The following is a 17,619-nucleotide window of genomic DNA, read 5'->3' on the forward strand; positions in this document are numbered from 1 at the left end:
GAATTAGAGGCAATAGTCTATAGTGCGATAATATGCACAAAAGAACTGAAGCCTGTATCGAAATAAACGGCCACCATTTTCAAAAAATGTTTAAATACCCATATTATGATTATTTTTAAATTGAACTTCATTCTCTATATTGTACGCTAATGTGCTGTAGACAGTATAATATACACTGCATAATGAATACGTTCGCATGGATAACTCAGTTCGTGAGTAAAACACTTATTCTTAATACAGTACTACATTTAAAAACCTAATGAAAATTATCGAACTCAAAATTGCGATATTTCTTAGTTTACGTAAATGGACGAACTACTTTTCTTCCCTCCTATACCTAGTAAAGAGATGTGTTTGAGTTTTACGCCAGTATCATCGACAAAGCTCGGAACTTGGGGACTTGTGTCTTTGCACGTGACTAAGCGACCGGACTTCAATATCAACAAACTCCTGCTTCCAGCACGGAGGTACTGTCAGGTCTGCTACAAAAGTGGTTTCTGGCTGCAACAACATACTGATAATATTGTGGTAGGTTGAAACACGTAATTTCATAGCATATATATAATAAAAATAAACATGAGAAATATATCAAATTTACTGTTCTGCTGTGTACATTTTATTACAGTGTATGACTATCTACATTCGAAGATTTTTTGGTAGCAGACTTAAAATACTGAATGTTTTCACTGTTACTGTTTTCTGTTCGATTTTCAGCAGTTGCTAGCTGATCTCGTATGTGAGAAAGATAAGTATATCCTAAATTTTTCTCGAAAATAGTTTTCAATTAGTGTGTCACTACTAGGGCAAGCCCCTCTACGTTTCGATCCATGGCTATGGACAGGCTTTTCTACAATTTGAGGGACTGCAGTGTCTTTCAATGAATTTCGTTTCCAGCCTCTAGTTAGTGTGTGGCACAACTTACAAAATATAAACTCTCCATTCGAAAAAAATAATGTATCTCCTCCGAATTCTCCACGAAATTCTGTATCTTAAATTTAAAACAAAATGTATTTTCAAACTTCTATAATAACCATTCGAAATAACACATATTTTCTATTTTCGCAAACAGACCGTTTACCTTTAATTCTCTGAATGTCATTGGCTTCGACATAACAGTTTCTTCGTCCGTCTTCCTGTCATTAGTTGTGGCCACTTTCTTAGTACACACGACTGTCCCTGAGCACTTGCAGCGTGAGCTTTGTGTACGTTGCACCTGTAACCTTACTCATGCACACGACACAAGTCCCCAAGTTCCGAGCTTTGATCATCGAACTCTAGTCGTGGAAGGAGGTAACGAACGGTGTTTCCCGTTCTCTAAAGGTATAGACAGGTTAATATTAAAAATGTTAGTAAAAATAAAATGATGACCCTGTATAATTGTATATAGGAGTTTTTATTATTTGCTGTATCACTATTAAAGTTATTTAATAGAGCAAAAATCTGAAAATCGATAAATATATCACATAGGAGTTAGTGCAGGAACGACGATTTCCTATATCGATTTCGTTTTGTCGTAACAGCATTAAACATGTCGACAACGAAATCCCCGCTGTGGATGGACAAGAATTTGGTTGGTCAGTGGCTCAGTAAGGAGTATGGCCCTCTGACGGTGACGGACATCGAGGTGAAGAGCAGTTCGTCCAATAAGGACAACTATCTAAGCAATATAGTACGCCTGGCGGTGAGGGTGCAGGACGGAAGGACTTTCTCGCTGATAGCCAAATGCAGGATCGACCAGGACGCAGCCATCAGTGTAATGCGGGACAGCAGCATCTTCACGAGGGAGGAGCAGATGTACGACACTGCCCTGCCCAAGATGTACGCCCTCCTGAAGACAGCGTTACCAGGCAAGTAGTGACCAAGAGGTTATATATACAGGGTGATGGGAAATTGTTTGTTTCCTTCATACTAGGGTTTAAACTAGAAAATAAATAATTGTCGTGAAAATGCACAAATGAAAAATTATATTCGTACAAATTGCGAAAAGCTTGTGCAATATCTATACTAATAATAAATCTGTAGCCGAAATTTTTCTGGTAATTTTCGATTTTCCAAAAATAATTGGTTCTAACATATATAATTAACCACCCTGAAACCGAAAATCGCTTTTTTGAAATTTTTGTTTGTATATCTGTCTGTTTGTCTGCCTGTATGTTTGTTACCTTTTCACGCGATAATGGCTGAACCGATTTCGATGAAAATTGGAATATAAATTAAGTTCGTTGTAACTTAGATTATATGCTATATGGTATTCAAAATACATTATTTAAAAGGGGGGTTATAAGGGGGCCTGAATTAAATAAATCGAAATATCTCGCTTATTATTGATTTTTGTGAAAAATTTTACATAACAAAAGTTTCTTTAAAAATGATTTCTGATAAGTTTTATTCTCTGAAAAATTTTGATAATACTGATATTTTATGAGATAAATGAGTTTTAAAATTAAACTAACTGCCATCTAAGGCGGCATATTGAAATAAAAAACAAATGACTTCGTCTATAAGGGGCTTTGGACACAACAATCGAAAGCTATGAAACATAGCCTACAAACAATGTTTCTGTGTTTGTATGAAGTAATATCAGAAGGTAAATTAACCGATTTGTATAATTAATTATTATTTCATCATTGGAAAGTGTAGTTTCTCTAGATGGACATAATGCTATAATGTTATTACAGTAACTTGTGAGTGAATTGAGGACAGGTAAGATTAAAATAGCTTCTTATGCACGGAAAACTTGATAGGTTATTCTGTATATTCATTTCCTGTATTTCTTATAATAATGTTTATGAACATATTCATTATCTTAGAGAATTAACGAACAACGAGAGTGTATTGATTTAGTATGCAGTAATAGTACGTTAGCTTAGCAATCCATTATTTTATAATTCAAATTTTAACTATGCTCAATTGAATCGTGTTAAAATACATAAAATACATATGCAATAAATGCAATGCAAAAAAAAATGGGTAATGAGCCAAGCAGATTATGTTGCGCTGTTGTAAAAGTTGTTCCTCCTGAGATTCAAGAGCTCCCACAACTAATTGAAAACTTTCTAATTCGAGTACATCCGTTATCAACACACTTTTCCATAATATAATATAATATAAACATAATAATAAATCTGTAGCCAAAATTTTTCTGTTAATTTTCGCTTTTCCAAAAATAATTGGTAATAACAATTAAGAAACATGTTAAAGGAATTGTCATTGCACCAAATGAGTGGTCTCTGGATCAAAATGATCGCATTTTAATATTTTAAATACAATTTAAATTAAGTAACATATTAAATGATTTATCCTTCTATCAAACACGAATGTTCCCTGGATCAAATGTCCTATTTTAATTATGTAATTACTTTATATTTATTTCTAACGGGTGCAGCGGAGCGCACGGGTACGGCTAGTTCAAAATAATTGTGCAAAAAAGATCAAATTAATAAGGTTTACCGAAACAAAAAGTTATATAATTTGTTTCTTGGAGTTTTATTACTTTCATTCCATCTTACCGCACTCTAGATATGCTTATGTGAGTAAATCATTAGACGTAGGTATTTTTATATTTTTCTATATAGACTTTTAACACTTGTTATATATAACTGATTACATTTCCTACTTCTTTACTATGTAAATCTTTTACTTGAGCTGCTCTGTTAGGGTACGTACACGTTGGAGCGACGATAAACGATGAAAGAAGCAGCGATGCTATATCAGAGAGAATTGAAGCATGCATTGTTATTGAGGTGTGCATATTGGAGTAACGATAAAAGCGAAGATACACGATAAAAGAAGCAGCGATGCTATATCAGAGGGAATTGAAGCATGTATTGTTATTGAGGTGTGCACATTGGAGTAACGATAAAAGCGAAGATACACGATAAAAGAAGCAGCGATGCTATATCAGAGGGAATTGAAGCATGCATTGTTATTGAGGTGTGCATATTGGAGTAACGATAAAAGCGAAGATACACGATAAAAGAAGCAGCGATGCTATATCAGAGGGAATTGAAGCATGCATTGTTATTGAGGTGTGCATATTGGAGTAACGATAAAAGCGAAGATACACGATGAAAGAAGCAGCGATGCTATATCAGAGGGAATTGAAGCATGCATTGTTATTGAGGTGTGCATATTGGAGTAACGATAAAAGCGAAGATACACGATAAAAGAAGCAGCGATGCTATATCAGAGGGAATTGAAGCATGTATTGTTATTGAGGTGTGCACATTGGAGTAACGATAAAAGCGAAGATACACGATAAAAGAAGCAGCGATGCTATATCAGAGGGAATTGAAGCATGCATTGTTATTGAGGTGTGCATATTGGAGTAACGATAAAAGCGAAGATACACGATAAAAGAAGCAGCGATGCTATATCAGAGGGAATTGAAGCATGCATTGTTATTGAGGTGTGCATATTGGAGTAACGATAAAAGCGAAGATGCACGATAAAAGAAGCAGCGATGCTATATCAGAGAGAATTGAAGCATGCATTGTTATTGAGGTGTGCATATTGGAGTAACGATAAAAGCGAAGATACACGATAAAAGAAGCAGCGATGCTATATCAGAGGGAATTGAAGCATGCATTGTTATTGAGGTGTGCATATTGGAGTAACGATAAAAGCGAAGATACACGATAAAAGAAGCAGCGATGCTATATCAGAGAGAATTGAAGCATGCATTGTTATTGAGGTGTGCATATTGGAGTAACGATAAAAGCGAAGATACACGATAAAAGAAGCAGCGATGCTATATCAGAGGGAATTGAAGCATGCATTGTTATTGAGGTGTGCATATTGGAGTAACGATAAAAGTGAAGATACACGATAAAAGAAGCAGCGATGCTATATCAGAGAGAATTGAAGCATGCATTGTCATTGAGGTGTGCATATTGGAGTAACGATAAAAGCGAAGAAAAAGAAAAGTTCCATTTTCTTCACTCTTGTCGTTCATGTGATCTCTGATTAAGATAATCTTAATCTGTATAATTACCGGTGGTTATCAATATATCCGAATATTAATCTAATTATTATTATTTCGGCATATTAAATTAATTATCGTAGATATTGGCAAATTGATCAGTTGTGTATTTATTCGTCATATGTTATGTGATCACAAGAACCAATCACAACACAACGAATTTATACTATCTTTGGGATGAGAAACGGGTTTAATTTTGTACGTATTTAAGTTACATTAACCTTGAACCTAGCAGCTGATATTTCCTATATATCTTCTCTCATTAAGTGGATGCATAGAATATCTTCTGCTGATAAATCAAAATGTTCGCTTCCCGCGACCTCGTTGCTCCGATATAAACACTTGATTCTTTGATAATACCAAAGCGTCGCTAGATCATTTCTCTTATCGTTTATCGTTGCTCCAACGTGTACTTACCCTAACCCGTAGGTTCTTATAATCTACACCAAATGATGACTATGAAAAATGCAAAATTAGAATCCGTATATGCTATAGAATAAAATATCGAGGTCATCAACAAACGCAGCATTATTGAAATATTTTAATGGAACCTATTTATGATTGAAAACAAACGTTTGAGAATTACAATGGGCATGAGGAAGAATAGAAGAATGTACCGTAAGATAGTGATACTTGAAACACTTTTAACAGTAATCATTTGAAGTGGTGTGGCAACACTGCTTTTAAATTCCTTCTAATTGTTTTGTGGTCAACTTGTAGACCGAAGCCAGAAAGATCATTGCTCATCATCATATTATCATAATGTAAGTGATTTTAAATGGGTATAATTACAAAGGTAATATTTTGATATTTGATATATTTATTTCTACAACTCTCATTTGGTAATGGGTCGCCACCACATCTCTGTATTCGTGCTCCCCATTACCTTCTAATTACAATAAACTTTCATTGGCGTGTGCAGTCATCTTGCTTTACCTTTGTTACCTCTGTTACTATAATACATACTCTCAATTTGCTTTCTAACCTCTCCCCTTACTTCCTATCGTCTAAAATTTCCCTAATTTTGAACTAACTTTTACTAACACTATTTAATCATCCCATTCACTTTCATCACTAATTTACAATCAGTTCTACCTCTCCTCACTTCTATCATCATTCTTATCCCCTATTTCTTCATTAAACAGTGAATCACATGTTTATTTTGTTAACTGTTCCCTTTCACCCCGATAAATTTTCCGTTTGCCACTATTTTTGTAAGTAAATTCAACATTCATTTGTAAACTTACATTAAAATACTTGCTGTCTTCCTATCATTTCAATTTCCCTGATTGTACACTAACTTAGTCGACACTCCAATATTAGTAACATACAAAGGTAATAAGTAACTAAAATCATAGCTTATGAAACTTCTAGTATAGAGCATAAACTACCTATATGGTTGAAAATAATAAAACTTGTAATCAAATTTAACCTCACTTATTGTAATACTTACTCCAAAGGCCACACCTAGTTCTCTGTAATACTCGTATTCATTCTGCAATTATCAGGATCATTTATAGTGGATTAATATGGGTTTCAAGTTACCCGATAGGTTTCCAATTAACCCGTAGTGAAAATATTACCTCATTTTCAGTTCCATTTGATTAACGCATAGTGAGATTTCTGGTTTCATTCTAGGTTAAAAGTATAAGAAGCTGCTAGGGGCTAGATCATATATGAATTCCTCAGATGAAACTCTTCAAAGAGCTAAAATTGTGAGCGTTAATGGGGATGAGTTTCAACGTTCATTCATATGACAATCAACGGAAGCTTATAACATTTAAATTTTCCAGAAGAAAATGATTAGTATTTCATGAAAATTCAAGACATTATGTGTACAGTAAAAGCATTGTTTGTAAGAAGTTTTTCACAAAAATAGTAGTTTTCAGTGAAATGTCAATTTTTCAACATAATTTTCCTATTTTCAAAAATCCATCTGTCGTCAGTTTTGAGAACTAGCTAATTGCATTTCAGAATAAAAAAAAACACACACTACAGTAAACAATATTACACGAAGGCCATGATCTGCAAGAATGCTGACATATTCAGAGCTCAAATTAAATTTATTGGTTACTAAAAACTTAACTTACTAAAAATAATTTACAGATTCGATTCTGTGGTGTGTAATTTTCTGGGTACAGCTGTGTATTGGATATTAAAAACTACAAAACTTGAGGTGGTTTGATGACATTATTACCATTAGAAATGAAATATTATTGTAGTTAATGCCATGATGTGACTATTTTTCATTAATTATACATATTGATGATATGAAAGTGAAACGTTTTGGGGTTATATATGTAGATGTAGAGAATAACTTAAATTAGATTTTGATTTCTATATTTTACTGAGTGGAGGCTATGATGTTTGGAGCAAGAGGAACGATACCCAACTTCTCTTCTCAATTCTGTAAGACCCTAGGACTGCACAAATCTTTTCTGAATGAACTGGCCCTCCTCATAATTAAAGAGTCAGTCAAACTTTCACGGAACCACGTATATGGACTCTAATTCAGTGTATGGAAAAAATTGACGCACCATTATCATTTTTCTTTTTCCTTCTTAGCTTTCATTGATCCTTTACTTGAATTTTTTTTCTTCTGCAAACTGCCATTGTTTGTTTGTGTATTTGTTTGCCTTTTTTCTTACTCTTTTAGCTCTCATCTTCTATTTTGTTCTTGTATTGTTTTGTATGTTTTGTCTAATGGCAGCCTCTAATTTGAGGAAGCTCTGATAAATAAATAAGTAGTATATGTTACTGAAAGCTATAAAACTTTCGTAAGATAATAATATTATTAAAAATCAAATATTTTTATAGCTATTAATCAAGTGGAGTTGGATTTTTTTATATATTTAATGGCGGTGTGGTGTAGATATTTATATGCGTGGTTCTCTTCAGTATTGGCTCGAGAGAGTGTATGTTTCATTATTATGGAAGCAAATAACTTTCAGAATATCTGGTATTCTTCATTGAAAATAAATCTGAAAAATGTTTATTTGAACGTCTAACGAACTTAGTTTGCAGGATTTTCTGCACAAGCCACTAATAGTTTATAATTTTCTCATTTGTAATAACTTAATTTTTACATTTTATACCAAATGTTCTCTGAAAATATTAATGTGTAGGCCACTACTGAAAAAAAATATTTTGTAACATTTCTTAATTAATTTTATTAATTATTTTTTGTATCAATTATCCCATTCGATTTCTAACTTGGAAAACCATTCACGTTTCAAGTACCACCGCCCTATGGGGTAACATGAAACTCCCATAAAAACTAAAAATTCAGTCTGCAAACCTAATTGAATGAGGTGTTGCACCACCAGTGCTTTCAACGCTATGCCACTGTCTTATATGTACCACTAGATCAAAATCATACAAAAATTAAAAACACCATGGTAAATTAAATTTTGAAAGTATTTCAAGTAACCCCAATTTACGCTACCTTGTTATGTAGATAAGGATAGAAAAATTATCCTATGTTTAAATAGCTCTAATGTAAACTTGCAGTTTTGTTGATAGCCCTTCTGGCATGAAATATTTTTAATTTCACTGCATGTAGGCCTAAGTGTATTAGTACTAGTATTTATTTATTTAACCTGGTAGAGATAAAGCCGTCAGGCCTTGTCTGCCCCTCTACCAGAGATTCCAACAATAATATGAATAATAAAATTACAATTAGAATTAAATTTATAATTAAAATTACAAATAAAATTACAATTAGTATTAAATTTACAATTACAATTACAATAAAAATCAAAGTACGAAAAGATTACCTGACTAATGAAAGCTAGATATTTATCATAGAAAAACAAAGAATATTTTATATTTACTGAATTGAAAATTAAACTAGAATAACAAAATTATATAGTGATGAAATGACTGTATATTGAAATATTTTGTGATAGATTAAGGAAACTATTTACAAGAAATCAATTACTGACCAAGTGCCTAGTAAGTTTGCGTTTGAATTCAATTTTATTTCGACAGTCCCTGATGCTAGCAGGTAGCGAATTCCAGAGTCTTGGCAGGGCTATTGTGAAAGAGGATGAGTATGAGGAGGTGCGATGGGATGGTATTGTTAGTATTGTTTCATGACGAGACCGTGTGTTCAGATTATGGTGGGAAGAAAGGTAAGTGAAGCGAGACGACAGGTACGAAGGAATAGAAGAGTTCAAGATTTCGACGAGAAAGAGAAGTGAATGTAAATTTCTTTTCTTATCTAGTTTAAGCCAACCTATTGTTTTTTTATTATCCAATTTAATAAACCCTATTTCACCCTGAGGTATATTAGGGTTATAGTTGGTATCAAAATACATATTTTATAAGCAATTAACAATAATAAAATTATAATACAAAATTGTGGTCAAGGTTACAATTCACATGAATTATGTACAAGAATGCACCTTAATGAAAGAATGGGTCGTTTCATAAAGCCTCAAGGCATGTCTCTATATTTATATCTAATGGTTATAGGAAGAAATATATATATATATATATATATATATATATATATATATATATATATATATATTTAATAGCTATTAAACATGTTATTTTAGAAGCAATAAATAGCTATACTAAGAGATGGCTTAAAATTTACGAATTAAATACATTATTTAGTAACAACAATTGGCAATAATCAGGTATTACAAGAAATGGCTCAAAATTAGAAATCAAATGCCCAATTAAAATAAAAATTTAAAACCAATAGTACAATATTATAGTATGCGAAATTGAAGACTTACAGTTTCATTATAGTTGATTAGAACTAATACGATTTTTTCCCCCCAGGAATAATTTAACATTTTACAGTTTTACGAATATTCTATTCAAGAAGGACATGAAATGCTTATATGATTTGGAGTTGGTAAGTATATTGGTTAACGGTTTGGTAAATGTATAATTTAAAGTGTTCAGTAACAACTCAAGCTCGTATCTTTCACGGCAAAAGACTGGACAATCATATAATACATGTTTGACATCTTGAGATTCCTCCCCACAAATGCAAGTTGCATCGTCTTTAATATGGAATCTATTTAAGTATTCCCCGAATTTTCCATGCCCAGTCAAAAACTGTGTCAGTACGAAATTTGGCGTTATTACTTTACATTTATTACGATCATAGACCATTGGAAAATACAGCTCTTTTGTAAGAATTCCCTTATCACTATTGACCCATCTTTCGTTCCATTCTTGCATATAATGTTCTTTGGCTACTTTTTTGATATATGATATCGGACACAAATTGTACGACAGTGGCACATCAGAGTTGGCTGCCATCTTTGCCAATTCATCGGCTCTCTCATTTCCAACTATCCCAGTATGCCCTCTGACCCAAGTTATACAAATATGAACGGCACTTTTCATTATTAAAGTTCTTATCTCTGAGGCTATAATGTTAGTGTTATATTTATCGTTAATTGATATTACTGCGGACTGCGAGCCACTGTGAACCCAGCGCTGTAACCAGACTGACTGCACCATTTGATTGCTTGACAAAGCTAATAGTTCCGCCTGAAACACGGAGCACTCTGAGGAGAATCTGAAGATGGCTGAGGCGTGTTCGTTGTCGTTCCTGTAGGCAACAAACCTATTATTTCCAGGGATGGGGTTGTGAGGCCAGAATTACGTATTAGAGTTGTTTACTTTGATGATACGGGGAAAGCTTAAATATTGAATTTAGACTCCCGCCTCTGTTCATTTTTATATCTTCGCTATCCATTCTGCAAAATATATATGACTTATTTTACCGACTTAATTCTACAGAAACATTTGACTACCTGGCTCCGATTTGCTTCCACGCCTGCGAGACCTTCTTGCTGATGGAAGACATGTCAACTGCAGGGTTCAAGATGGCTGATCGGAAAGGGGGCATGAACCTGGAGCAGTGCTCACTGGTGATACGCAGCATTGCCCGCTTCCACGCGTCCTCCGTCATTCTACAAGAGAGGGAACCGGAATCACTGAAAGCGTTCCAGGTCAGCCTGTTTCACGAGCCCAGCATCGAAGTCAAGTGGCCGGAGTTTTTCACAGGTTAGCATTGTCAGACTTTCTGGTCAGAGTAGATGTAAGCATGGATAAAGATATAATATGATGCGAAACTTACTGAGTTTCCCGTAACACATACTAGAGGCGCTGTTGTAGAAATTCATCTTGCTGCCACCTGTTGGGGGAGGGGCGTTATTACATCTAGCAGCGCACCAAGTAGCGAAAAGAGTAACTAATTACTCTATGCATTTAAGATCGCACCTGGTGACGAAAATGTAAAACTGTGCAGAAAGTATTCCGTCCCACCCTCATCGATATTCAAAACATTGACATTTTCATTCCTCACAGCATCTTCTACTGAAAATTCTTACCGGAGCCAACAGGAAGATAAAAGAGACGATCTATTTTACACTACCCAATTAAAATATAACCAGACAGAGACAAAAAATAAAGCAAAATGTTAGATAATTGGGATTGTATTCTTTGGGTATTTATTGTACAGCGCAATGGAAAAGTCTGCAAGAACTACTTAGATAGTTCAATTTATTATATTACTATTACTTTACATTACATTCAACAACACTATTTTTACAATGTCCATAAACATCACTGTTTAACATGTACTGCTTATACACACGTAGTATCACTTTATGTTCACTTATTAGCAAGTTTCTGTCTGCCATCTTGTCTCTTCGAACAATATCTCGAACGGATAAATAGAGAACTGGGTAATGTACCCAACACGTAGTTCTAATGTTCACCACCTACGACGTTGGGCGCTTATCATCTTATTTCAGCCCCCCGCCGCCAGATGGTGCTGACCGCAGTTTAGCATCCTATTATATATTTATCCATGGTATAAGTTTCCAGAGTGTAATGAAACTGTTCGTGTATTTTATTGTGCAAAATGGGAACAACTCTCCGGTTATTCTTCTCCTAAAGTAAAATAGGCCTGTTTCCCCATTATTTCAAAATATGTTTTAATGTTGAACGTACACCAATATTGCCTGCATTGAACCTTGATATCTGCAAGAGATTCTTCTGCAGGCAGTTTAATCGTGCTTGTGTACGAGCATAGAATGAACGTTAAGTTTTGTGTGAGTTTGAGAAAAATGATACTGAAACAATTGTAAGGAAGCAAGCGTACGGGCATAATAGGCCTATATACCTTTATCTTGTGCACGCGTTTCTGAACGGCATGATAGTTTTGTGAAGGTGGATGGAGAATAAAATATGTTGCGAAATCGGCCGTGCTCCGTTATTTACAAAATCACTGAACCAATGTTAAGTATTGGGTAAATAAATAGATTAATAAGTGAATAAACACATATGTAAATAAGCGAATAATTGATTAAGTAAATAAATGAATAATTGAATAAATAAATAAATTATTAATTAAATAAGTGAATGAATTAATACTTGATTAAGTAAATAAGTAAATAAATGAATAAATGAATAAGTAAATTAATTATTAATTACATAAGTGAATGAATTAATAATTGAATAAGTAAATAAATGAATAATTGAATAAGTAAATTAATTATTAATAAATAAGTGAATGAATTAATAATTGAATAAGTAAATTAATTATTAATAAATAAGTGAATGAATTAATAATTGAATAAGTAAATAAATGAATAATTAAATAAATAAGTGAATAAATAAATAAATAAATATTTGAATAAGTAAATAAATGATTAATTAAATAAATAAGTGAATAATTGAATAAGTAAATAAATGAATAATTGAATAAGTGAAGAAGTAAATAAATGATAATTGAATAAGAAAATAAATAAATAAGTAAGTATATAAAAGAATAATTGAATAATTAAATAAATATGATTGAATAAGTAAGTATATAAAAGAATAATTGAATTATTAAATAAATAAATAAATGAATAAGTAAGTATATAAAAGAACAATTGAATAATTACATAAATTAATTATTGAATAAGTATATAAAAGAATAATTGAATAATTAAATAAATGAATAAATGAGTAAATACATAAATGAATAATGAAATAAGTAAAGAAATGAAGAATTGAGTAAATAAGTAAATGCATAATTGAATAAGTAAGTAAATGAATAATTAAATAAGTAAATAAATGAATAACTAAATATATAAAAGAATAATTGAGTAATTAAATAAATTAACAAGTGAATAATTAAATAAATTAACAAGTGAATAATTAAATAAATGAATAATTCAATAATTATATAAATGAATAATTGAATAAGTATATAAAAGAATAATTGAATAATTAAATAAGTGAATAATTAAATAATTAAATAAAGGAATAATTAATAAATAAATGAATAATTGAATAAGTATATGAATAATTGAACAAGTAAATATGTGAATAATTGGATAAGCAAATAAATGAATAAGGTAATTGAATAAGTGAATAAGGAATAAACTAATAATTGAATGATTGAATAAGTAAATAAATGAATAATTGAATTATTTGAATAAATGGATAAGTAAATAAATGAACAGGGTAATTGAATAAGTGAATAAGTAAGTAAATTAATATTTGAATAAATGAATAAGTAAATAAATTAATAATTGAATAAGTAGATAAATGAATAATTGAATGAATAGAAATTCATAAACGGTAATAAATGAGTAAGTGTGCAAGGAAGTAAATGAGGAAGAAATAAATAACTGAAAAGTCAACATGAAAGTGAATAATTAAATAACTAAGTACGTAAATAAAAATAAGTTACTAAAGTTTGTAAGTGAATAAGTAACTTATAATTGAATAGGAGAAAATATATATATAGTGAAGTAAGTAAACGAATAAACAATCAAGTAAATAAAGAGATAAATGCCCTCAGATTTTCACCTTTTCTATTCTCTATCCAACAATCTTCAAGGAGACTTCTTTGATGACGAAGTTGCTTCAGAAACTTGGCTTGACGACATCTTTAACTGCAAACCAGCAGAGTTCTTCAGGCGCAGAATTGAAAAACTATCCCCATCGTTGGCAGAATGTCTTGTAGGAGAATATATTACTCATTAATTTCTGTCTTCTAGTTATCTCAAATAAAAACTTCAGTCACAGCGAAAGGACGCTACGAACTTTCCAATAATACACCATCAGTAACTCAAAGTGAAAATCCTTAGGATACCCTTGGTATAGGGTCACCAACGTCTTATTACTGACTAGCCGTAACCGTGCGCTCCGCTGCACCCGTTAGAAATAAATATAAAGTAATTACATAATTAAAATAGGACATTTGATCCAGGGAACATTCGTGTTTGATAGAAGGATAAATCGTTTAATATGTTACTTAATTTAAATTATATTTAAAAAATTAAAATGGAATCATTTTGGTCCAGAGAGCACTCATTTGGTGCAATGACAATTCCTTCAACATGTTTCTTAATTTTTATTACATGCAACCATAGTTAATGATCATTGACATCATTTACATTTAATGTGTATACTTTATTTTACTTGCTATATGTTTCCATTGAATTATGGTAATAACTTAATTTTAACTCTTGTTTTCTACGTATTCAGTAAATGGCGCTTGGCCCACTATGGTTCTGAACCCTTCAAATAACTTAAATAACTTATATTATATTATATTATATTATATTATATTATATTATATTATATTATATTATATTATATTATATTATATTATATTATATTATATTATATTATATTATATTATATTATATAAAAAGTGTGTTGATAACGGATGTACCCCGATAAGTAAGTTTTCAGTTTGTTATGGGGGCTCTTGAATCTCAGGAGGAACAACTTTTATTTTACAACAGGGCAACATAATCTGCTTGGCTCATTACCCAAATTTTTTGCATTGCATTTAAAGCATATGTATTTTATGTATTTTAGCTCGATTCAATTGAGCATAGTTAAAATTTGGATTATAAAATAATGAAATGCTAAGCTAACGTATTATTACTGCATACTAAATCAATACACTCTTGTGGATCGTTAATTCTCTGAGATAAAAATGAATATGTTCATAAACATTATTTTAAGAAATACAGGAAACGAATACACAGAATAGCCTATCAAGTTTTCTGTGCAGAAGAAGCTATTTTAATCTTACCTGTCCTCAATTCACTCAGAGGTTACTGTAATAACATTATAGCATTATGTCCATACAGAGAAACTACACTTTCCAATGGTGAAATAATAATTAATTATACAAATCGGTTAATTTAGCTTCCGATATTGCTTCATACGAACACAGAAACATTTTCTGTAGGCTATGATTCATAGCTTTCGATTGTTGTTGACCAAGGCCCCTTATAGACGAAGTCATTTGTTTAATTCATTACACGGCCTTAGATGGCAGTTATTTTAATTTTAAAACTCATTTATCTCATTAAATATCAGTCCTATCAAAATTTTTCAAAGAATAAACCTTATCGGAAATGATTTGTAAAGAAATTGTTGTTATGTAACATTTTTCACAAAAATCAATAATAAGCGAGATATTTCGATTTATTTAATTCAGGCCTCCTTATAACCCCCCTTTTAAATAAAGTATTTTGAATGCCATATAGCCTAAAATCTAAGTTACAACGAACTTAATTTATATTCCAATTTTCATATAAATCGGTTCAGCCATTATAGCGTGAAAAGGTAACAAACATACAGACAGACATACAAACAGAAATGTCAAAAATGCGATTTTCGGTTTCAGGATGGTTAATTATATATGTTAGGACCAATTATTTTTGGAAAATCGAAAATTACCAGAAAAATTTCGGCTACAGATTTATTATTAGTATAGATTGGAGATGAAGTCGTTGCTATCGCTACAAACAGCAAACATAACGAGCTCAGTAGTTCGGACTCCTTCCGTCGGCAATCGGAACTTGGCTGGCCTATAAACACACGATCCCGTGATGTGATTTTAACAGAGCTGGTGCTTTTTCCCTAGGGTTGACGGAAACCGTAGCCGAGGAAGTGGCTTCCTGGTCCGCGGAGTGGCAACCGTACGCGGAGAAGCTACGGCGCCTGGCTCCAAAGGAGCTGAGGCAGGTGCAGCAGGTTTTGCGGCGTGATGATGACGAGTTCAACGTGCTGACCCATGGCGACCTTTGGGTGAACAACATCCTGGTGACAGATGACGCGAGAGCTGTGCGTTTCGTGGACTACCAGCTGGCCTACTGGGGGTCACCAGCCATCGACCTGCACTACTTCCTCAACACCAGCGTCAATCTGCACGTGCGGGAGAACCATATGGACACGCTGATCCAGGTAGCGAGGAAGTTCACACTAATTTTGACATGTGCTTGGGGATACGCGCCAAAGAAAATTACTTATTAAAAGTTCAAGTCTTTCAGGACAAAATTTTACGACTATACTTCGTTCCATAATGTCTGGCAGGCGACGTAAACATTGACGACAGAGGAGGAGACAAGTATGTATTTATTCACACTGCAATGGGTATATACCCGGTGGTAGTGGTAACTAAATACACTCAATAAAACAATAATAAACTTATTAATTAAAAATACAATTAATAATAATACTAATAATTAATACTAATAATAATAATAATAATAATAATAATAATAATAATAATAATAATAATAATAAGAACAGGGAATATCCTAAATTAAATGGAGCACGATCACTTAAAATAACATTTAAAATAAATCTAATTTGTATCTCAAACCTAAGTTCGAACTAAAACCCACGAGTATGATATGTTCATATCTGCACAAGTACCTTTCAACACTACACTCATTTCGCTGTCAACTCACTCACTGCACTGGAACTATGACACATTTCACTGATTCTATCCTGATTTCACTAACACTTCAAAAACATTTCACTCTTCAAATACTTTGCACTGCCACTATAAACTATAAAGCTTCACTGACAGGAACACGTTTCACTTACACAACACACTTCACTGACACAACACACTTCACTGACACAACATAATTCTTCACTGATACAACACTTCAATAAGAAAATATCATTTACACCCTTTAAATACTTTATTACCGTCTATTAGTAAAGTCCTTAAGCCTATTTTTAAGTACATTTTTGGTTGTTGGTAAAGCCTTTAGTAAGTCTGTGAGGGTCACGTAAGAACAGTTACTAAACAGCAAATATTGTCGTCTTGTCAGTGTTACCAACTGTTACCAGATATCTTAGTACTGAATTACTTACAGCGTATTCCGAATCTCACCGGACCGGTGGACAACAATGACGTCACGCTGCAGCGAAATAGGAACAAAACTGCTGGAAGGATGGATACTGTTACTGCACAAAAGGCAGTTCGTATTATAACAATGTCACCACCCAGACTATCATGTAGATCTCTTTTCAAAAATGAAAAGATTATGACAGTCTACAATCTATATATTTTTTGAACTTTTAATGTATGTAAACAAGAATATTACTAATTATACAAGTATAGTAGATCTGCATCGCTATGAAACAAGAAATAATTATCAATTAAATGTACCACAAGTCAGGTTGCAAAAAACACAATCAAGCTATGTAATTACTGCAATAAAAGTAATATGCGTTACAAGAGCGGTATGTTGATGTTTTCATGTTCGAGGAAAAGATTGAAAAAGCGATACGTAGTTGAGCTTTTTTAATTTCCGAGAACATGAAAACAAACATAGCGCTCGTGTATC

General features: G+C 32.5%; 1 protein-coding gene across 3 annotated transcripts in view; it reads left to right on the forward strand.

Moving 5' to 3' along the window:
• LOC138713149 (uncharacterized) overlaps positions 1-17,619 on the forward strand; it is a 59,737-nt gene that overhangs the window by 38,345 nt on the left and 3,773 nt on the right. For 2 of the 3 annotated variants that reach the window (XM_069844972.1, XM_069844971.1), the window contains exons 2-4: positions 1,521-1,847; positions 10,751-11,017; positions 15,900-16,219. In XM_069844972.1, the coding sequence (XP_069701073.1) occupies positions 1,529-1,847; positions 10,751-11,017; positions 15,900-16,219 (906 nt within the window). In that variant the 5' untranslated portion in view covers positions 1,521-1,528. Of the gene's footprint in view, positions 1-1,520; positions 1,848-10,750; positions 11,018-15,899; positions 16,220-17,619 lie in introns of those variants that run through there. The other variant, XM_069844973.1, reaches the window with a different exon arrangement.

Source organism: Periplaneta americana, chromosome 14 (genome assembly GCF_040183065.1).
Source record: "Periplaneta americana isolate PAMFEO1 chromosome 14, P.americana_PAMFEO1_priV1, whole genome shotgun sequence".
NCBI classification, from domain to species: domain Eukaryota; kingdom Metazoa; phylum Arthropoda; class Insecta; order Blattodea; family Blattidae; genus Periplaneta; species Periplaneta americana.